This window comes from Erigeron canadensis, chromosome 5, assembly GCF_010389155.1.
Source record: "Erigeron canadensis isolate Cc75 chromosome 5, C_canadensis_v1, whole genome shotgun sequence".
NCBI lineage: Eukaryota > Viridiplantae > Streptophyta > Magnoliopsida > Asterales > Asteraceae > Erigeron > Erigeron canadensis.
Genome location: NC_057765.1, coordinates 44,725,855 through 44,749,663, shown reverse-complemented (window position 1 = coordinate 44,749,663; position 23,809 = coordinate 44,725,855). Strand labels below are relative to the sequence as shown.

Here is a 23,809-nt window from a genome sequence, read left to right as displayed (position 1 = left end):
AACTTAAGACATTTCACCCTTTTTTTTTCTCTTTTTCTTCAGTCAGTTGTAAAATAGGATCCAAGGTTCTACAGTCCAAAAGGTTGAACAACAGGAGCATGTATTGCAAACCATGTTGCAAGCTATGGAATTTGTTTTCGCCGAACAAATTAAAGCAACCAGATTAGAAAAACTTACAGTGATTACTGATTAGTTTGCAACAAATATTTATCATACAGTAACTGTTCACATTACATATGTTTATATATGCTTTTACTTAATTTTGAGAAGTACAGATAGTAATGTATAACATGAGTACAAGTAATATAGTCAAATAAAAAATCATTATTTACATAATGATAAGTATATCAGTTATTTAGCTGGATGGTCTCTTAACTTTTTTTTGGGTAAAAGGTTATACCCCGTGCGAATTGTATAAATTACTCAAACATGTTCAGGCAATATGACTCGACTAGGACATACGAACGCACCATTGTGCCAAAAAAACGATGGTACATGATTTGCCATGCACGCAGAACCTAGCCTATTACAAATACAAACTAGGACATCATATAAATCTACTTTTCATTAACAAGAGAATAAGGAAGAATCGATATAGGCAAAAAAGAAAAAGAAAACTGTATGAGTGACTTAAAGGATATATGTGCCGAGTTTGTGGTGTTTATGAGAATAAAAATCAAGCGAACTCGTCATATTAAGTAGTTTGCAATTTTAATTAACCAAATTGCATTAGCAATATTTTACCTTCGCCCAGAGCTTTTCTTCATGAAACGCTTCTTTCTTATCAAAGCTTTTTATCACCTGCGAGAAGGTAAAGTCCATGCTAACTGGCCAAACAGATAAAATTATAACCTTGAGTAAAAGGGAAACAGTTCAAAAGGGTTGAGCGTGCTAAATGTAGCCGCTGACATACTCAAGTGATAACCTTTGCACGTGTATTATTCATCAAAAGTTGGATCATTAAGCAATTATAGTTTATATGGAGGTACTTATAAAACATAAAAAGAAAAAAATGTTTGCCGGGAAGCTTAACCCATTTTGATCCATCTTAACCTCTTTATTACCTGTTATCCAACCCACCCAATTTGCCACGTATACCCGTACATGATATTCTGCAGCATAACAGTAGCAACATAATAAGTTATTCTAAAGAGAATCACATTGCCATATTCTAAAGACCAAAAGATAACATTTAATTTCTGCCTCAGATTCCAACTCTCATTACATGAAATGTTATTCAAGACTAGAAGATCATACAACTGACTACTATACATAAAATTCCTTATCAACTCTGTTGACTCTAAATAGATTCTATGCCCAAGAACAGGACTATATATGCTATAAATAAGGTAAAACAAGTTAAAAAATAAATAGTAAAAAATCTCTAAACATGAACAATAGTAATATAAAGATACCGTGTTTCAACATAACCGAAGCAGAACAGGACCCACCGAGGAGCTAAGCATCTCACTAAGGGTTACCTGAACCTCACTTGACTCATGCTCACATCTTATCAAGCTTGTAATCAGAGGAAAAAAGCGTGTGAGGTTCTTTTCAAACAAAGAATCTCCCAATTTACACATAGTCCGTAGAGTAGTGACAACTAGGCGCCCACGAGAAGACAATTCTCGCTTTTTTCCCGAGCCTAAAGGAATCAGCCAATAGGGTTGGTGGTTAGGAAACAAAGGAAGCATGTGTGCAGGATGAGCTATTTCAACATAGGATTTCAAGATTTCATGGCATAGGTCAACAAGGAAACTGTCAACTTCTGAATCCTCATAGAATGGTGGCCTTTCCGCACTAAATTTCTCTATAATGGTGAGGCAGATTTGATAGGACTCATTTTCAAGACTTAACAAGGGAGGATCCTGCATATGTGTCATATGTCCGAGTTCTTGTAGTTTAGAGCGTAATGTGATATCAGTATTTATCTTGTGAGCATGGCTTGCCACTTCACGTACTGCAAGGAAAAGAATCATGGTCTTCTTAACTGACAGCTGAGGCCCATACATATTCTGTATCTCTGTTATTGCCTAGTCATATTCACACAAAGAAAAGAGAAATAAAAAATATAACTCCCCTTGAATCGAATTACTAGTGAGAAAATAAGAGCAAAGAAAATGGAGTAACATCATGAAAAACTTTAGGTATATACATTAAAGAAATGAAACGAGTCTTCCAGAAAGAGTAAGCTATAATATAAGTTTTTCCTCTCATCTTAATATTAAGCATATTGGAAATAGATAAAGGGATTTAGGAGGTTTTAAAGCATTTAATTACATTTAAGCAAAGCCTTAAAACTTTACCCAGTACAAAAATTTGAGATTAAAAACAAATGCAACCCACATGAAACCATTTTTAAGCAAAGTCACATTAAAACCTCTAGAATTTGCTATTTGAACTTCCTAAACAGAATTTAAATAATCAAAAACATTATGAGAGCACACTGAGAAAACTTGGTATATTACCTGTATCAACAGAAGTTGGACAGCAGCACGACATTGAACCTTAGAAATGGAAGTGTACAAACGCATCCTCTGCCGTTTTTCTAGATCTTCATCCTGCAAACTAGATTTGGCAGATTTTACATCTGTCAAACCATCTTCCTGGTTAACAGAAGTAATCTCATTATTAAGAGCAAACGAGAAATCAGGAAGCGTTGCATTAGCTGCTTCCTTTAGAGTTAAAACGACTTCAAGCCACTTATCATCAGAAAACAACTCTCCAGCATTTCTAATCAACCGAACAAATGCAGCAACACCTATGCCAGCAAGGCTTTGATGAGGACGCTTCATTAAATCTACTAGTAATATCAACACCCTTTTCAAAAGCGGATTTACTATAGTGTAAGAACTAGCAAAAAGATCCACTACCAACTGGAGTAAAAGTGTGCATGTTTCATAGAGCCAAGAGTCTTGATCAGGTTCATCATTGCCATCAACCCCCTGTCTGGGTGAAGTATCATTAGAAGGATTAATAGAATGTTGAATATGATCAAGTATTGGAAATAAAGCAGATTCAAACACTCTTTCCCACAGTGGTAGAGAAAAGTGATGACCATATTTCCTTAATGTATCAAAGAGTACTTGAAGCGCACTTTGCCTAATTTCAGACCTTGGGTCAAAGCTAAGTTCAGAGAGCCCTGAGAAATAAGAATAAAACATGTATATAAGATTGAGAACATCAACTACACACGTTTATAGATGCAATGCATGTCAAAGAAACTAGCTAATCAGATATCATCCAGCAAACAATCTCCATCAGAATAATCAGACTATATATGGTGAGTCAAGTCAGCAATCAATCTCCATCTAAGTACAGATTGTGTTTTCCTAGACTCGCATTATAGATTTTATAAGAGGCTCAAATCCGTAGCTTTTCCATATTTTGGGCTTCTAATTACTTGCATGATGAGTATGTAACTATGTACTAAGGATTATTTTCAGAGAGAAGACACGTCTTTTTTCAAAAACAATTAATCTCTACGGTTGCCAAATAGAAAGGGGTACTCCATGTCAATCTATCGAGGTCCACAAATCTCAGAATTTTCGCCTTTTTAAGAGTGTAACAATGAATTGACAGAGTTTGCACTAGCTCACATGTGACAAAGCAGAAGAGTTATCAATGTTTTAAACATGGTTTTTCATTGAAAACTAACCAATTTTTATCAGAAATTAAAAGGCTTATTAGTTTTCTAAATAAAGTCATTTGAACAACTAGTGGGCATGTAAACATACACAAAAAATACCATTGTAGTTGACAACTTTTTTGTCAAAACTGGCCTAATTATACAAAAGGCATGGATGCAATCAGAATTTAGGTGATTGCCATAGAGCCTAGATACCTAGATTTTGTGAGGAAATAATAAGATGATTTGTAGCATCAGGATCTCGAGTAAGTGATGTGTTTAGTAGTGACTTTCACTGATTTTACCCATATAACAAAGAGCAAGTTATATCATCAAACTAAATACATTTACGTACCAGCTAATAATGGAAACCAGAAGTGTAGATGGTCTTCCTTGTCTGGCAGCTCGTCAATTTCATACTTCATGGTGTTTCCTTGATGTGGAGATTGCACATGATGTGGTGATCCGACTATTTCTGAAGCTTTTTTCTCTTTATTCATTGAAAAGCCTATATCTCCTTCTGCTAATTTTGCAGCACATAACCGCAAGAATCCAATAGCACTAAGACTGATATCTTTGTTAAATCTATTATTGGTGAATGCAATCAGACAATTTACAAAATCTGTAAAAGCAGTGGTTTCTGTCTCAGTTATACATGGGACATAATCCCGAACTATCTTCTCAACTATTTCAAAGGCGAGGAAAACTATATTTTTGTGATCGTCATAAGCTGCTGTGGTGAAGACCTGGTATATGTTACCACAATTAGAAATTAAAAATGAGAGCAACATACTGAGTAAAAAACTGAGTGATTGATAATTTGACCTATATAGTAACTAGAACACTACACTTTGCAAGAATGAGCTATTTTAGGCCAGAAGTTCCAAATAGCATAGTTTTTCTATTTGGCAACTTTGATCCAGAATCAAAATGATTAGCCAATAAGTAAAAACGTCAGATGGGTCAAAATTATCCTCCAAATAATTTGTTTCATTTGTAATCATATTTGGGACACTAACGATTTATAAAAGAACAAATAAGAAACTCGGGACAGAAGTGTTCTAATCTATGCTACCTGACCGACCTGTTTCCCCATACACCTTCAACATAGCTTAGATCAAATTTGACCAGTTATGCTCATTCTTTTAAGCATATATTCTCTTTTGTGTGCCTATATTAAAGTCAGATAGTCGGCTTGCAACTGAAAGCCAATGGGTCAAAAGAATCACCCATACAAAGAAAATAGAAGTAAAATTCACAAATATTATCTCCATTAATATAACCTGACCCAAATATACTGGAAACAATCTGGAAAATCACAAGTTGAAAAAAAAAGTTGGAGTACCATGAACATGCTTTTCCATCCAGACTTGACATTATTGACACGAGATAGAACCATTTGGGAGACACATCTGATTATTAACTCTCTGATTTCCACGGCACTAGTTTTGCCCATAGCAATCACAAATGGTTTCATAAACTCGTTCTGAAAGTTATAATTAGCTAACTCTTCCCTCTCCAAAAATTTCATAGACAACTGGCGTAAGGAATCCATTGCAAATATCGCAATTGACAGGTTATCCGAACAGCCAATGTTCACAAAAAATTCAGAGAGTACATTCCATATATTTGTCCAAACAAGCCGGATACGGTTCATGTTATAGTGCCTGAACAAATAAGAAGGATGCGGTAAGATGCGGTTTAAGGTTGTGTAAGGACTCCAAATAGAGGTAACACTTTTGACCCATTTTCTTATGAAAAGGTTGATCTAGGTTGTGTTTTTGGACAAATGGATCAGATCTGGTAACTTACCTATAGAGGAATGAGCAATGGGTCAGACAGGTTGAACGTCTCTCAAAGTTTTTGGTTATATCATATTAGCTCATAAATCCTTACGCAAAAGATTATATTTTCATAATACTATGTTTATGACCGTAAGATAACATTGAATATTTACGGGGGAAACATTGGACAAACAGAGTTGGCAGGTCAAATCCAACCCAACTTGGCCCATTTCAACCTGTACTAATAATGACCCGTTTAGCCCGAACCCATTTTGACCCATTCCCCAATCTTACCACCTCAAAACAGCTAAATTATACTAAAAAAACAAAGAAAGGAGTGAGAACCGTACGCAATTTCAACTATCTTTGTTAGACTGAACACTCGTGGTTCAGCTGTAGTTTGTAGCTCTTCCATGGATATCTTACAAAGTGCCTTCACAAAGTCAACTATTGCCTCACTGTTAAGGTTCTGACTCCTTGCAAATATACGATTTATTTCACCAACTTGTTCCAATAAATTTAACTCTGAGACCAAATAATGTGTTTGTTCTGATGTAATACCAGCAGAATTATTGCCGCCAATGTCAGAACTGTCATATGAACCCCTTCGCATTGCTACAGATGCCTGCTGAATTCTCCCAGCCCTCTTTTTTTTAAGAACCGGAAGAATATTTGACTTTTTCTGTTTTGACTTTCCTGATTCATTCTGATTACTGGGAAAGAAGGTAGCATCTGGAGGTAACCCATCCCTCGAAAGATGCAAATTGTCAAACCGAGAGACACACGTTAGAATATGCTCCCATGCCTCCTGCAAGTAATCCCCATAGTCTTCTGCGATAGTAACTATAAGCTGTGAAGAAATGAAGTTTAATAAGAATGACATGTGCAAAAAATCTAAGGATAAATGTGTCGAGAGAAAAAGGTTGCTGCAATTGTCATGAACATGCATAATGAACAGAAATATGTAATTGTTGTTTATGGTATCAGTATAAAGTTGTTTAAGAAGAAGAAAGGAACAGATAACACAGCTTCATTACAAAGTAAGCAATAGGCAGTATGGGATGAGGTGGTGAACTCAAGATATTAGCTAAGGATTCCTGTCAAATAATTTTACATATTTACTAAAGTATAGGTAATGAAATATTAGAATAGCTATGACGATGACAATGAACACCATATCCGATTAATCACAGCACAGATTACAAGTTGTAATATATGACCAAATTATTGTGAGCTTGTGAAAAGGCCATACGAACCTTGATTGCATCAATATTTCTTTGTTTTATATCTGCTGGTGAATGAAGGGAAGTAAACTTTGCTAGTGAGGTTACAAAAGCATCCCGATGAGTCTTCATGGACATCACTGCTGTAACATGAATTGCATGCTGGAAGCCTTCGAAACATTTAGCAATGACCATCACATCATCGCTTTGGTCAAGAGGAACACTAAAGGCGGCTAGCATAGGAGCCCAGCATACCTCTATCATGAACTTCAGCATAAACATATCTGTAGCGGCATGATAAACTGACCTACAAATTACCATCATGTGTCAATAAGCAGGAGGGGTATCAGTAACAAAATGATGTTTAACCATGATCTCTCTGTAAAGAATAGCATGCAACAGACATATTTAGCACTAGTAAGAAAATCAAGATATCTAGGGATCCAGCATCTATGCATGAGATGACGTCCAGACAAAAAATTGACAAAAAAGATCAAACATAAGTGAGACAATAAGTAGGTTTATCGCAACTGTTCAAAAGAGCAAAATCACTGAGCTTACTCAGATTTCCGTGCTTTCTCTTGAAACTGTTCTTGCATTTGCCGCATAAGATCTTCATTGGTATGATTTTCTCCACCTCTCTTGCGCACTACAATATTCAATATGTTGTCCAGACCCAAAATCTTGTTTGAAGTAACAGAATGTCTTTGTTGAAGGGCTAAATCATCTTCTTTCATTTTGATCTCACTTTTTGATATCCGCTCAAATAATGATCTCAGATACTCCTCTGGCAAATCTTTCCCATCATCTACACCATGATTGATTCTTATAAAATCATCAGCTGACATCTGCAAAGGTGGCACGTGCTAGGTATTAGAAAATTTTTTGGACCATTTGTTGATGAAATGAGTGCATATAAACTGCACAAACATACCTTATTCTTCACCATGGGATTGTGAGCATCAGTATTCAGCATTATAACAGAGTAAGCAAGAACATAGGCTGTATCCGCACTGACGAATGCCTTTGGATTGCATTTGCAATAATGTTGAGCAAACTTTTCCATAATCCGATCAATCTTTTGTGCCTCACCAGGCAACCTAAAGCCCCATAAAAAGGTTCTGATAGCATCATCAAACTCCATATCTAGAAAGTCAAATGAATCTACATATGCATGCATTACTCTCAGCGATATATCTTCCAGTTCCCCCAAATAATCACCAATCATGGTTTTGTTCAAACCAGAAGCATTCTTTAAGAAATCTGCGATTTCTTCAGGGGAAGATCCTACTTTTTTCACATTGATCAAGAACTCAATGCCCTTTTTAGGTGTCCGGTTAAACAGTGATTTACCTTCCTGCAATAATCCTATATTAGATGGAGACACATTCAAAATGAAATTAATTGCTCCACGGCTTTCAGTTGAAGTCTGTACCTGAAGTTCAAGCTTGTAAGCACGGCGTTGCTCAATTGTTAAAGCATCTGAAATTTCAGATGAGGCATCAGAAAGAGAATCTGATACATCAGCAGGCTCGTGTTCAGCTGCAGCCCCGTTTTCCATTTGCAAATTTCTAATTTCATGATTGTACTCAGCTTTTGGAGAATGAGGATCAGGAATGCGCAATTGTTTGTCCATCCAATCCCCCATTGACTTTAAAATAGCCACCAAACACTTCATAGCTTCGAGCTTCATGGTCACATCTTGCGGTGGTAAAAGTGATGTGGTGACACCAGGTGGGGCCCCTTGAGCGGTTTTTAGAAGTCCATTAACCATTCTGTGAAAAGAATAAATAGAATGAAACACAATGCAGAAACTTGAATTATAAAATTTAGCACAATCAAATACTAAACGTATGCATCTATCCGTCCTGGTACCTAATGATTGCACAAAGTAAGTTAAAAGCATTCGGAAGAACTTACCTCTCAAATATGTTAGATGAGTTAACATCACAATCGTAGTTGAGGAATATATCCACCAAGATCTGTGAATCAATACAGAGCCTTTCAAGAAACTCCAGTACAATCATTTTCTGCTGAAAGTTGGGTTGGACAACATTCTCTAAAACTCTGAGAACAATCATAGGAAAAAAGACTCCAATTTCTGCCTTCAGTCCAGCTCTAAATCTTGACACAAGGCTAAATAAAATTGAACAAGATAGTTGAAAAATGATCATAAGGGTTGATGCACTGTTCCTCAATAGCGACACGCACAAATACTGTCTAATGGCACCCAAAAATCTGTTCCACCACAAAAAAAAAAAAAAGTAATGTGTAAGACAAAAATCCGGGGAAAAAAACTCAAACCAGAAAGAGGCCAACAGTGATAAGCAGAAAATCTAAGGCATAAAAATGCATATAGATGCTAAAACTCACAAAGTTTTAACAAGGTTGTCAGAGTCCCAACTTTAAGACACACGATTGATTGTACTTATAAGCTTGTATCACGTAATAAGTAATAGTTAATGATCTAGGCAATAGGAAGAGTACAACAGCAGTACCCGATCCCTGCATAAGCACGGTATGGGGGAGGTCAGCGCAAACAGTCTTGCCTCTACCCAAAGGTAAAGAGACTGCTTCCATAAGGACCTCCGGCCAACGCAATAAGTAGAGTAATCATTAATAATATTTACACATTGAAACAAGCCTGAGCATTACTTACAAATCCTAAATTCGTAACCACATTTCACCATAAGATCAAAACCATTAAAAAAAAAAAAATTTCAAACAAGAAACTAGCACGGAAAACTTGATCTCAGATGGCAGCAAAGCATAGGTGAAATACCTTTCACTAGTACGAAAGACACACCCTGCATTTTCCAACAATATCTTAAGCAACTCTAAGGCAACAATCTTTCCTCGCATTAGTTGTGGGTTTGCCATTGCCTTTTTCGGAGGGGCCTTCATTGAAAGCTTACAAAGAGCTCGAAACACCAAAAAAGCATCTTTTCTCAACTTATTCTCAATCTTAACCTCTACATCATCATCATCATCTCTTTGATCACCGTCCATCAATAATTCTCCTTTCCGTCCCTCCAACGCATTTTTGTACATACTAATCTCCCAATACTTCGCATCCAACATATCCTTATCGGTACTAAAATCCAACACATCACCCGGATTACTCAAATCCACTGTCGACGTTTTCATCTCAAACGCCACGTCATTACCTTCTCCACTACCCGGATTCATTACCCCATCCATCCCTTGCATAACCTTACTTATAAACCCTTGAACAAACAAACCCACGCCCTCGTCGTCTCCTTTCTCGCCCCTTCCCATCATTTCCGCAACCACAATAGGCTCAACTACCTCCCTAACCGAATCAGCCTCCATTCTCCTAAACACAATCAAAAGCATCTGAACCAAACTCGCCTTAGCCGTAGTTTGATTCACCACATTCTTACTATCTAAAAAAATATCATAACTAGTCCTAACTATCCTCAACAAACTTTCCCCAACTATCCTTAACCAAACCGACGTCACGCCCGACAAAACCGTCTTCAAAACCAAAAGCTCCACTCCTTCATCACCTAACTCACTACACTTACACACCTTTTCAATAACCTCCCCTAACAACTTTCCATCTGGCCCACCCGATATATCCGCTTCGCCACGTAAGCAACCGTTACTAATCAGTTTTTGTACACAATCTAAAGCCGATTCGACTATCTTAACCGTTTCTGAACCTAAAGCACTGATAATTGGAGACAAAATGAATTCGGATTCGGCGAACGTTAGTTCTTTCGAACCGGAATCGTGTAACACGCCCGAAATGTCGGATTTATTAGTTTTGAGAGAAGAACGGGCGGAAGTAATGTGTGAGAGTACGGATTTGGAGTTACTAACGAGTTTGGAATGTTTGAGCCATGACCCATTTTTTATTATTGTTTCTAATGTAGGGATTATTATGTTGTTTATTTTCCGGGATTCGGATTTTTCCGGCGAAGACATTTTATTTGATTATTTATTATTCTCGGTTGGCGGGTTTTTCGGTTGGATCTGATCAGTGATGATCAGAAAGTTCGTTTGAATTTTTTGAGTATAAGTTGGTTTAAGTATTGTGTGTCTCTCGCTGTGTGTGTTTTTTTTTCCCCTTTTAATTGAAAAGAGAAAGATTAAAATCGTTAGAGTAAATTACATAGATGATTTTTGTGATTCTCACGAAATTCATAAGTCGTTTTATTTTAAGAAAACTACATTGATGATCCGCGTGGCAGCTACTTAGCTTCATAACAAGTCCAAAGCTCGATGATAATTGGATCCTATTTTTTGTATGACTTTATGGATTATTTGTATGTATTTTTATATTTTCCTCACTTTTATTTCTTTACCGTTATGATTAATTTTATGTTAGATTTGGTATGTCTATTGTGACATATGGATTTACGCTAATAATCGTAAACCAAGGTTACATGTCCCAGGTATCATAGTAGTTAAGGTAATGATCATGTAAATAATGCTTCTTTTTTCCGTGAAAGCGAGATAAGGTGAGTACATGTTTGACATTGGCTTCCGACAATAAGGTAAACAATAGTGACGGTTTCGCTCTAGTTGGGCAATGCAAGGAGGCCTCTTTCGCCATTCTTTCTAAATGATTCCTAATAACACCTGGGTTAATTAGGCTGAGGATTCTAATCAGTTCCAGCCCTAAACGGGAATTAGCCCGTAGCACAAATTTTTAAACATTATTCTCACATCCGCTCAATTTTTAAATGGGTCGATTTGGATGGATCATGGATCGATCTATTCAATTGAATATAAATTTTATTCCATGATTGAAATCATTCAAAGGACCCGTACATACAAATTACTATATATATTAAACGGCATGGCTATGAATAGTACCATGCCCTTTAATCTTCCATCACGTGTCATCAATCAATCCTTGTCATGTATCACTGGATCAATTGTTGATTTTACACCCTCTATCACTATTCAGATTTTGTCATATCGGATCTCGTTTAAGTTTTTTTTCTTTTTGTGAATAATAACTCGCCTACGTGGCGAGTTGCTATTCGTTGATGTCACACCCCGTACCACTATTCGGACTTTGCCAAATCGCATCCATCTAGGATTTCCACTACGGGTTACTTTTTGGTTTTTTTTCAACACTATATCCTTTTGAGTCATCCAAACTTTTTGTAGCACACCACGTACCACTATTTGCATTTTGCTACATTGGATCCACTTAAATTCTCAACTAATATATTAATGTATTTGCTATATCATGTCCTATTCTGGTTTTCATTACGAATTACTTATTGATTTATTACACACTTTTAAACAAACACATTCATGATAGAATAATTTTTAATTAGTAAATGATTGAAGGTTCAATGCAAATACACCAAAATAACGTAACCACTTTAACAAGACAATTGAGGCCACGCAAATGTGGTGTCCAAATTTTACTAGTTTGTATGAAATAATTCTCCCATTAAATTCCACAACATAAGAAAAAACTATGTCTTAGATCACTAAAAGTCAAAATAAAGAAAAAATCAAGAATGCCTTTCACTTTATCTGTTCTAAGGTGGCAAAGATGAACTTTCAGTCTTACATGCCACTGATCCCGAATTCACACTATTTGGCCTCTGCATAAGCTCCCTAGCAAGCTCTTGAAACTCACCTTCATCGCGTTGTGTTGGTGGCAGGTTAGATGTAGCTCTTGTAGCATCAAAACTCATGAACTGATGTGGGTCGGTCTGTCTCCTTTGTGGTTGCATAGCCCATGAAGGTGAAATCATTGGTTCAAGAAGTGATGACAAGTCATATGAACCAAGAACCGGCGATGCGGTTGTAAGGTCATTGATGGATAATCCTTGTGGAAGAATTGATGATTGTGGTGGTGGAGGTGGTGGAAGTGTTGGGCCTTCTAGGGTGGCTAGATGAGCTTGAAAATACGCGAGTTCTGCCTGTAAACTCACAACCTGATTAATTGTAATGATTTAGTCACATACCATGTTTTGAAAACCGGATTGAATGTTAGATTGGTCTCACAATATTTACTGTATAGGATTTGGCTGGACGATAAAAAATGAAAATACACAAATATCATAATAGTAATAATACATGCTAAAAGAAGTCTTAACTAGATTTAATATATATATACATAAAATCAATAATATTAACTTAAACTACTCATCTAAGAAATTATACGAGTAGATAACTAACAGCATAAAAACCATTGAGTGAAACATAATCTCAACACAACTCCATAAAATACAAATGAAAAATGTTTTTAGGTGGCATGTAATGCGACCAAATTAAGCCATAGTTATATAAGTGGCTCAACAGTACTATGGGACTAAGCGATCGTTTTAGGCCCCCAAATTTTTAAGGCCTCGGAATCTTATATATTAGACTTAGTGTTTGAATTTTGGATTAAGTATTATTATATAATTTGTATTGCAGTAACGCCTTTTTGATTTTTGCATCAACATCTGCATATTTTTTATTATTTGTAGTTCAATAATAAAAGACGAGCTACTTTTTTTTTTACTTTAGTTTATATGGTAATGAATTAGGCCCCCAAAATTGATCTCGTTTGAGGCCTTCAAAAACCTTAAGCCGCCACTGGTTATACATTATTCGATCAAACTACAAGTAATTGATTATGTTTAAAACCAATTTGAACAGGTATTGGAGAGACTTGAGACCTTGAGTTTTTAAGTTCAAACCAACCATTGGCAGTGGCGGCTTAAGGTTTTTGGAGGCCTAAACGAGATCAATTTTGGGGGCCTAATTCATTATTATATAAACTAAAGTATAAAAAAAAGTAGCTCGTCTTTTGTTATTGAACTACAAATAATAAAAAAATATGCAGATGTTGATGCAAAAATCAAAAAGGCGTTACTGCAATACAAATTATATAATGATACTTAATCCAAAATTCAAACACTAAGTCTAATATACAAGATTCTGAGACCTTAGAAATTTGGGGGCCTAAAGCGATCGCTTAGTCTTATAGTACTGTTGAGCCACCTCTGACCATTGGGTGAATAGAGACCCAAAAATTGGATTTTCTTTTAGGTATATTAAGTTGGGTATATAAAGTTACATGAAGCTAAGTCTAAATTTATTTTCACTATTATTTAAAAGTATAAAACAAACTTTGTTCCCCTTTTAAACTATCTATTATCAAAATACCCTTTAAAAAATTTTCTTTATATAATTAAATTATATACCCCTTTATAATTAATTTATATATTTAAAATACCTTTAATCAAATAACTTGCAATATTTATCTTTCGGTTTTAAACAACTTTTTTTTACTTCAATCACCTTTACATCGATAACGACGTCGCGCCACCATCATCTTTATAGTATGGCGCTATCATCCGTCTAGTCATTCAAAAGGTTGGTTTTATAATCTCATTGTTTAAAAGGTCTTTACATAGATATACTCTATCCTACTTTAGATAGAAACTTTTGAAGGCATACGTAAAAGAGTAACTTTTTATCGTTTTTTTTCCAACATCCTCTTATGTATGGAATTTTTTTTATTATTATATTATTATTTTTATTGAGCATATTCTGAAAGATACATTTCCAAATAGATACTTAACTGATATCTAAAAATGTACATAATTTTAAAATAAATAAGGTTATTATAGTTTTATTTTTTTGTTATATATCTATTAATACGAAGACATATGTTAGATAGTGATATCATACATATGGAGGAACTTGAAAGCTTGAGGTATTGGGTTCGGATTTTGGTGTAATTGAGGGTTCTCAGATATAAGTCTCATCTAGAATTGGGGTTGGGTATATAAATAGACATGTCGCTAAGGCTAAATCAACGGGTAAACGGAAAAAAAAAATACTACAAAGACCAAAAAATTACCGTAAGAATGGAGTTTTAAATTTACATATAAATATTGACAAAGCTTTATTATTTACACACTTGTTAAATCGATGGATATTTATACTATATTTTGTTTATAAGTGTAAACACAATACAACATTTCAGATGATGGCATATATATATATATATATATATATATAGCTATAAAGTAAGTGTATAAATATTTATTCTTTTCAAATTAGCTACAATTAACTTAAGTTTATATTGTAAATGAGAAATGATATATCGTCCCTAATAATCCTCTTAAAAATTTTAAAAAATGACGAGTGTATTTTAATAATTTTCTTACTAAAATATAATCTTTTAATTGAACCAAATGTTTTGATCACATAGTTAAAAAGATTTTTTAAAAAGATTTATCATTTTTCTTTCTAAATATATTTAATACATAAAAAGCAACTCTAAGTTTGATGTGATTATAAAGACTTGGCATATGACATTTGACAACTAGAAACCTTAAAAGTTTACTCAACATGACAACTATTCAAACAAAAAGAAACAAAGTTTTGGTACATCCAATACAAAAGTGTTCTTCAAAAATAAATATGTATATTTCCTTGAATCTTTTGATTTGTCTCATACACTCGAGTGTTATCTTGGCTGAGTAGATTTTATGAGTTTGGACTTTATTATGTTATGGCTTTCTTCGTTCATTGGATCATTTTTTTTTAGCCCTTATGACAGTTTACCGTACCATTAATTAAATTTTGACAATCTTATTTTGAAAGTCACCCTTGTAAATATATATAAAGGGTAAAAGATATCTTTTAATTTGTTACTGAACTATTTTTGTTGGTAGACGATAAATATAAGACTAACCGAGTTATTTAAAAAACTTTTCCATGTTAGAAATTTGAAAAATCATCTATTAGATATGTGCATTGTATTCTTTTAGCTAATGATTTTATTTTGGATTCTCATGTCGCGCTACATGCCAATAAAACATGTGACGAACACAAGAATTTACATATACCATGTATGTTATCACATTATCAGAATGATCTTCGCAAAATTGAAAAGATCATGAGTCATACGCGGTGTACAAATTATTCAACCTGGATATACTCTAATATTATACAGTACTACATTTTAATTTATAAATTAGATGTTTAATTACGTAAACACAAAAAGATTTTGGATTTTGCTAGGCATCCATTTTACTAAAAGCTACGATTAATTATTATGCATACCAAAACTTCCATGTCGTTTGAAAGAAAATGATATCTCTCTCTTAGGAACCTAGCTAACTGAATGTTTGTTAATTTGTAATTATTTGGTATAATCCGTTGTTACAAAAATAATCTAGAGAAAACAAGTGCAGGCTATTGTAAATCCTATAATTTGATTATTATTATTATTTATTTGTCGAATAAGGCACAATATATTACCTAAAGATAATTATATTGGAAGAATAAAAAAAAAAAAAGTCAAACCAAAAATAGAAATTAATATTCGATTATAGAAAAAAGTTAATCAAAATGTTTTGAATGTAGGCATAGCCGCATACAATGATAATTACAAACTTAATACGAGTAGTTAAAATTGCAGCCAAAGGGATTTTAATTCATAAAAATTACATGTGACTATATATATATATATATATAGTTTGGTATTTTGCAAGGACCTGGCTACACCGAAACAAGTATTACAACGCATGAATAACATATAGTCATCACAACATATATAGTCTGATAGGGAGGATATACAATATAAAATGAGGATCAAGAATTCAAATCATACTTATGTTCTTTTAATCATAATTATACATGATTTGCTAACTAGTGTCCAAGTTTAGAAAGCATTATTTAATGAAGTCTCCAACTTTTTTATAATATGAAAATATGTATTAAATATTCATTTAAAAATATAAATTTTTAGGTTTATTTAGGCCGCTCACAATAGCTCCGTCGACCGCCCGTCAACGGGATCATCGAAGACAAAGCTATTGTGAGCAACTCGTTGATGGGCCATTTCGTCCGGTGGTTTCGTTGCATCGACACACAATGACGAGGGAGAGGAGCGTGGGGTGTCAGAGGGTAACGGCAAAAAAAAAAAAAAAATCAAATCTTTAAAATTTAGTTATAATGTTTTTTTTAATAAAATTAAGTTTAATTTATTGTTTGGATAAATATAAAATTATAAAATAAACAAAAATTATGAAAAAGGTGTGGAAGAGGGTTATTGTGAGTGAGTGTGAAAAATGTGGATGAAGAGAAAGAAAAACTGATATTGCAGTGTGGAAGAAGTGTGGATGAGGCTCTTGTGAGAGGCCTTAATACACTTTAAATATAATTTTTGATAGTAAGAAAAGTTAGACTTCATTAATATTTCTTAACTGATGTCATAGAGGTACTAGTTAGCAAATTATATCTACATTTAATGCTAAGAAATGAAAATAAATTAGATCAGGGTTACAAGAATTGTGCACGGTCGTAACGTATTAAAAATTTGATCATTATATTTATGTATGCAATAAAAAAGTTGCTAAAGGTAACACACTTTTTAATAACTATATATATATACGCACAATAAAACTTCTATAAATTAATAATGTTATGACTAAAATATTTTATTAATTTAGTAAGTTATTAATATAATACTTCTTTTAAGTTGGGACACAACACAAGTTATTAATTTTGTTGAGTTATTAATTTATCGAATATTAATTTATATAGATTTTATTGTATACCACAATATGCATATAAATATTATATAGTTTATTGTTTAACAATTGTATATTATGACAAAATTATCAAAAATGGTGGTAGAAATATGAGATCCCATGTATGTAATAATAAAAGTTAATAATACAGCTCTAAAAAAATACTAACACTAATTACAGACATGCAAATATAACTTCGTTCTATTGACAAAGGTTTTCAATAGCAAAGTCCTATCCTATCCGCCTAATATTATATATGTGTGGAAAATATATGTACATGTAACGTATATTTTGGTCAAAAAGTTTTAATTTGAAGGACAATCATATAACATAACGGCAAACAACAACCCTGAAATAATGGTTGCATTTCTTCTTTGTGTATGTAATAGAAAAACATGATGTCGTCGTATATATAATAATTATTATTTAATTACCAATGAAACGTATATGCTATTAAAAAAATAAAAGTTTAAATTGCATATATGCTAGCTAGCTTTAGCACTAAATTATATGATACTGACACGTAACGTTCTAATAATATATAATCAAATAAAAAACGCCAATCATATATTTTAATTAGGTATATATATTATGTGTGAAAACAAAGTAAAATATATTGTTGAAAGTGGGCATGATAGATGAAACCTGTTGTTGAAGGGCAAAAATGTGTGACACACAACCATACACAGGGTCTCTAAGCCTAGCTTGAGCTTCGTAACAAATGGTGACCACCGCATCGTGTCGCCTTTGAACCGGCAGATGAAACAATAGTTTCGACACGTTACTAGCCCCGAAAACTTTGTGCACCGCTGCGAAATGGGCCGCACCTTGATCGGAATCGAAATAAGGTGCAAAGATACACCCTGCAACACATTTCCTTCTTAAGAACTTGCAAGCTCCACATGGGCCACTACTACTACTACTACTACTTCCACCGGCTGCCGCAGCACTCGTGCTCGGATTTGAACTCATTTGGATATATTTTTCTGGATTTTAATCGCGAAAACTAGGGTTAATAATAATTTGTGGGGTAGAGATATATTAAGAAAGAGAGAAAATACTTTACTAATTTATATAGCTAGTGTGTGGTTTAATTAAGAGGAGGTGGATTATAAGAATAAGAAGAATATATATGAAAGCTTTGAAGGCACGACATGAAGTAAAAAAAAAAAACACATCAAATTAGACAGCTAGCTTATTGCGTGAAGCAAACATGCGATATATATAGCCAGCTGATCGAATGCATGTATATCCTTCATCTCGTGAACTTGGCTACCTTTATAAATCTCATGTTTTTCTCTCTTTCTTTCTAGATCTCTGATATTTATATATGTATGTGTATGTGTATGTGTATAGATGTATATGGGTGTGTATATGTATGTGTACGTGTGGATACATAAATCCTTTCTAGTTTTCTTTTTCTCAATTTAATTATATTATGTAATATATGATGAGAAAAAGAACCATCTGAATCGAATGAATCATGAAAACTTTTATATTATAACTTGATGTTTATATGTGAATATTATACGTGAACTATTTGTTCACATATAAACTATCAAGTTATACTTATAATTACTCATATTCATATGTGAATAGTTTTCATATAAACATTTCCCATAATATTTATCTATTGGGTGGACTAGTTTGAGAACACTTTTTTTAAAAAGTCAAAAAAATTTTTTATCTAACTACACATTTTCTTTACCTTTCTTTCGCTTTTATTACACACATGTAAATGATCATTTACATTAAAAAATAAAAAAAGAAACTCCCAATGACGGAGCTTTAATTTTAGTTTTCAAGTAGTCGAAACATTTACAAGAGACTAACAAGTGTATTTAATAGACCAAAGCATATCAGATTCCAAGTGTACGTTTTATTAGATGACCAATTAGCTTTTAAGTAAAACTAATATCAGAAATATAGTCTTATAGACAATTAGTTGGAAAACTTACAGAAATATAAAATTAACAAATTGCTATAGAAAACGTGTTAATGGCATCACGTACCATCATCTATTCTCTAAATCATGAACTCACGGAACTTTATTTTTTCTTTTTTAAAGCAAACTAACAACTTTAGATTTTGACAATTAATCGTTATAAAATGTACCCAAATATATTAATCTGTTACCTGTAAAATCAAAATTACTAAATGCGTATTTAAAATTTTAAACCCTATTAACGTACACTAGAACAAAACGAAATTCCTATTAATAGGTTCCCCACCTTATTAATTAATAGGTTCCCCACCTCATTGTAATAATATAACTGTTTTGTTTGTTTTAACTATATGACCCGAATCAAGTGGTTAATACTTTTTGTCATTGAAGACAAAAGTCAATGATTTGATTCTAACTCATTTTAAGGGTAGGGTTCATTACAACTTTAGGTAAATAGCGTAAGATTATTTACATCTTAACAGCCTTTTATATAAGTAAAAGATGATATTAGGACTCATAACTCATAAATTAGATATTGGTGAGGGCTCTAAACTATAACGGTTATTTTTTATATATCGGGTGATATATTCCCACCTTGCCTAGTGAGTACTTTTTTGGGATATATGATAAGAATTGAATATCTTTTGATTCCTTAGAGATTAAAAGTAATTGAATATGTAAAGAAAAGGTCTAAAGTTCACTACAATAAAAGTGTCATTTATTCATACTTACTTTAAAGAAGTAAGAAGAAATTTCTTAATTTGTTCACATTTAAAAATGTTTAAAAACTATTCATATTTAAAAGTGTGAAGAAATTTAAAAAATAAAAAAAAATTCACACTTACATATGTGAGAAAAAAAAAAATTCACAATTCCAAGTGTGTAAAATTATATCAATTGTTCACACTTAGAAGTGTATGGAATAATTTGTGACACCAAATTTCTTCACACAAGGAAGGTGTGGAGAAATTAGGTGTTACAATTTGACTTTCACACTTTTAAGTGTGGATATATTTGATATTTGTTCACACTTTTATGTGTGAATTTTTTTTTTCCACATATATAAGTGTGAAAAAATAATCATTTTTTAAAAAAATTTCACATTTTTATGTGTGTATATTTTTTATACATTTTAAAGCGTGAATAAATTAAGAAATTTCTTCACACTTTTTTAGAGAAAATGTTAATAAATGAATTTTTTATTATAGTGATTTCACTGTAACTTTTAAAGATTTCATTATAACTTAATTAAAATGATTCGTATAGATCAAATCAGGAGGGTGAATATGATTATAAGAGGGCTCCCAAGTCCCAACGGTCTCGTCGATTTGCTCGTGAATATTGATAGTGTTATATTAGTTTAAAAGTATAGATATGATACAACTATACTTGCAAATTAAGTCACTATTAAAAAAGTCATAATCAATAATCATATAAACAAGTGAAAATGTGTGAGAGAGAAAACGGCTGGGAACAAACAAAAAACAAAAGAAGACCAAGAGACTTTTCATCAAAAACTCAACAAGAAAAGATCCAATTTAATGTTGTTAAGTACTTTGTGGCTAATATCCCTAAGGGGTGCAGACCAGGGGATTTATTCAGTGCTCTCAAGGGGTTTGGAGATTTGGCAGGGGTCTATATCGCTAGGAAGAGAAACGGTGATAAGGCTAGATTTGGTTTTGCAAGTTTTAAAAATGTTCGAGATTGGAAGGAGTTGGAAAATAGGCTGAAACGAGTAAGGTTGGGGAGCAGTGTGCTACAGATCAATAAAGCATACTTCGCTGTGGAGAATAGAGGGTTAGAGGAGGATTATATACCTAAAAAAAAAGGTAAAGAAGAGAAAAAGCATCAAGATGTCTTGCCTAGGAGGGTTGTGGTCCCAGGTGGAACGGGGAGGTCGTATAGAGATATAGTTAAAGGGGCTATGGAAGAATCGAAGAATAAGGAGTTAGAGGTGATATTGGACGATGATGTTTGTGGGCTGAAGTCAGATTTCAACCAGGCTTTGGTTGGAAGATGCATATCTTTTGATGCTCTAGTTGCTCTACATGGTTGGATTGGAGGTTTTAGGGTGGTGGGTGTTAAATTTAAAGTAGCTGGGAGGTCTTTCCATGTTAATTACATTCCAATCTGAGGAGGATGCGCATGGTCTTATCTCCAATGTATCGAGTTGGGAGTCCTGGTTCTCAAGGCTGGATGTGTGGGCTGGTCAATCAATCCAATATGAGAGGATAGCATGGGTTGGTGTATATGGAGTCCCGGTACACTTAGCTGAAGCGAAGGTAATTAACAAGGTTTGTGAGAAGGTAGGGAAAGTTATAAGTCCATCGACAGCTAAAGAAGAGGACGACAACAAGTCGGTTGAGTGTGTTGGTTTACTGGTTGGAGAAGGTAAGCAGGTGAGAGAGGTGGTGGACATTAAGTGGAGAAAAAAGAAATTCAGGGTGTGGATAGAAGAGAGAGCAATCGAATGGTGCCCACTGTGTGGTACGGTGGCTGGTGGGTCTTCAGGTCACAGGGAGGATGTAGATGGCGGAACAAACAAGTTTTCCGGTAACGACGCCGGAGAGGCGGAGGAAGGCGAATGGATTGAGAAGAGCAAGGAAGACGAAGGGGTGACGTACAATATGCATAGGAACTTGGAGAAGCATGCAACATTTTTAATGAATTGGGTGAATTTCGAAAATAGAGATATTAATTCTGTGTTCTACTTTGCCAAAAGGAAAAAAGAAAGGTGGGACCAGGGGTAATAATGGTAAATGTAAGAAAGATGGAGACAATTGTTTAAATATGGATTTTAATGTTACAAGATCAAGAAAGAGGCCAAGGACGGTGGATTTTTCTTTCCTTGATGGACCGATAGACATTGGTGATGGCCCAATAATATGGACATAAGTTTTGAGGAACCTGACCCAGAAGCTGAAAAAAATGAGAAACAGGCCCATAGAGAAGACGATATTAATACGTGTGGTGATAAAGTAATGGAAGAACATCTTGTTCTCTCTGCTGAAAATAACGACAAAGGTAATAAAGTAGATAAAATTGATTCTTCTTTGATTGAAAAGGTTCGAGGCACACTAGAGACGGGGAACATTGTTGGTGTTAACCTGGAAAGAGAGACAACAGCGGTGGAGAAAATCATTCAAGAAGAAGGTATGAACTCTGTTATCATATGAATATTATGTCAATTAATGTCAGAGGAATTAGGGGTCTAGGGAAGGCAGATTGGATTAAAGGTATAAAGAACAATGAAAAGGTCTCGTTTATTGCTATACAAGAAACACAGTGTGGGAATGTATCCATTGACATAGTGAGGAGTTATTGGGGGACTGGGAAGCAAGAGTTCGATGTTGTGGAAGCAAATGGTAGATCGGGGGGTTAATAAGTATGTGGGATCCGGAGGTTTTTAAAAAGTTAGACTGTGTTAAAGATAATAATTTCTTACTGACTAAAGGAAGAATGAAAGGGAACCCAGAGTTGGTGTTTATTGTTAATGTGTATGCTCCACAAAGTAACAGGGCAAAGAAGGATTTGTGGGACAAGCTCACAAGTTTGAAGTTAAGCTCCCCGGGATTATGGTTTTTTATCGGGGACTTTAACTCGGTTCGTTTCGCTAGTGAAAGAAAAGGTTCGGTTTTTAAGACCCATTGTGCTAGATTGTTCAACTTGTTTATCAATTCGTCAGAGTTACATGAGTTTGAGATGAAGGGTAATAAGTTCACTTACATGACTGAAGGGGATAAGGGAAAGAAACTAAGTAAGATCGATCGGTTATTGGTGGATAGAGAAGTGATTAATAGATGGCCTGGTGCATGCTTTCGGGCTCTACCAAGAAGGTTTTCTAACCATAATCCGATATTATTGTCTATGGTGGATCGCAATTTTGGCCCGAAACCTTTTAAGTTTTTTAATTCTTGGTTCGGGAAAGAGGATTTTGAGAAGACTGTGGAAGAGGCTTTTGATTCGTTCCAAGGAGTGGGTCCTCCTGATGTAATCGTAATGCTTAAATTCAGATGGTTACGTGATAAATTGGAAAAATGGAGAGTGGAGTTTAGGAAAAAAGACGAGGAAGAAGCTGAACTATGCAAGTTGGAGCTTGAGGAACTGGACTCTAAGATGGAGATTGAAGAGTTAACCGAAGAAGAAAACTGGACCAGGATGGAATGTAAGAATAAGCTTTATGAGATGGAAAGCTGTAAAAACCGTGATCTAAAGCAGAGGTCTAGATGCAAGTGGGCGGTGGAAGGAGATGAAAATTCGAAATTTTTCCATGGTCTAATAAATAACAGAAAGATAAGTAACAACATATCAGGACTTCAGGAGGATGGAAATTGGATTTCGAAACCGTCTTTAATTAAAAAGATGGTGATGGAGTTCTACAGGGATAAATTTAAAGATGATTGGCATGACAGGCCTAAGCTGATCAGTGAGTTGGGTCCTAAACTTAATGAATCCGAAGCTGCTAGCTTAGTGGAGCGGTTTAGTACAACCGAGATAAAAGAGGCGGTGTTCTCGTGTGGTGATGACAGAGCACCCGGGCTGGATGGTTTTAATTTTAGGTTCATAAAAAAGTATTGGGGGAAATTAGAAGAGGATTTTCAAAGACTTTTTAATAAGTTCTTCAAGGAGGGAATTATCAGTAGGGGATGTGGCTCGTCTTTCATAACTCTCGTCCCCAAGGTAAAAGATTCAGTGGC

At 34.3% G+C, this 23,809-nt stretch overlaps 2 protein-coding genes across 2 annotated transcripts; both read right to left on the bottom strand.

The window, feature by feature from the left end:
* Positions 1–1,209: 1,209 nt before the first annotated feature.
* LOC122600865 (brefeldin A-inhibited guanine nucleotide-exchange protein 2-like) lies at positions 1,210–10,586 on the bottom strand. Its single transcript, XM_043773643.1, has 11 exons — positions 9,418–10,586; positions 8,556–8,873; positions 8,071–8,410; positions 7,570–7,992; positions 7,197–7,483; positions 6,669–6,942; positions 5,763–6,262; positions 4,974–5,295; positions 3,984–4,374; positions 2,469–3,142; positions 1,210–2,033 (listed from the first exon to the last, which is right to left on the bottom strand). Exons 1-11 carry the CDS (start codon positions 10,584–10,586, stop codon positions 1,422–1,424), a joined length of 5,310 nt encoding a protein of 1,769 aa, XP_043629578.1. The 3' UTR covers positions 1,210–1,421.
* A 1,469-nt stretch (positions 10,587–12,055) lies between these two features.
* Positions 12,056–18,139, bottom strand: LOC122602231 (LOB domain-containing protein 30-like). Its single transcript, XM_043774944.1, has 2 exons — positions 17,813–18,139; positions 12,056–12,565 (listed from the first exon to the last, which is right to left on the bottom strand). Exons 1-2 carry the CDS (start codon positions 18,137–18,139, stop codon positions 12,164–12,166), a joined length of 729 nt encoding a protein of 242 aa, XP_043630879.1. The 3' UTR covers positions 12,056–12,163.
* Positions 18,140–23,809: the final 5,670 nt, after the last annotated feature.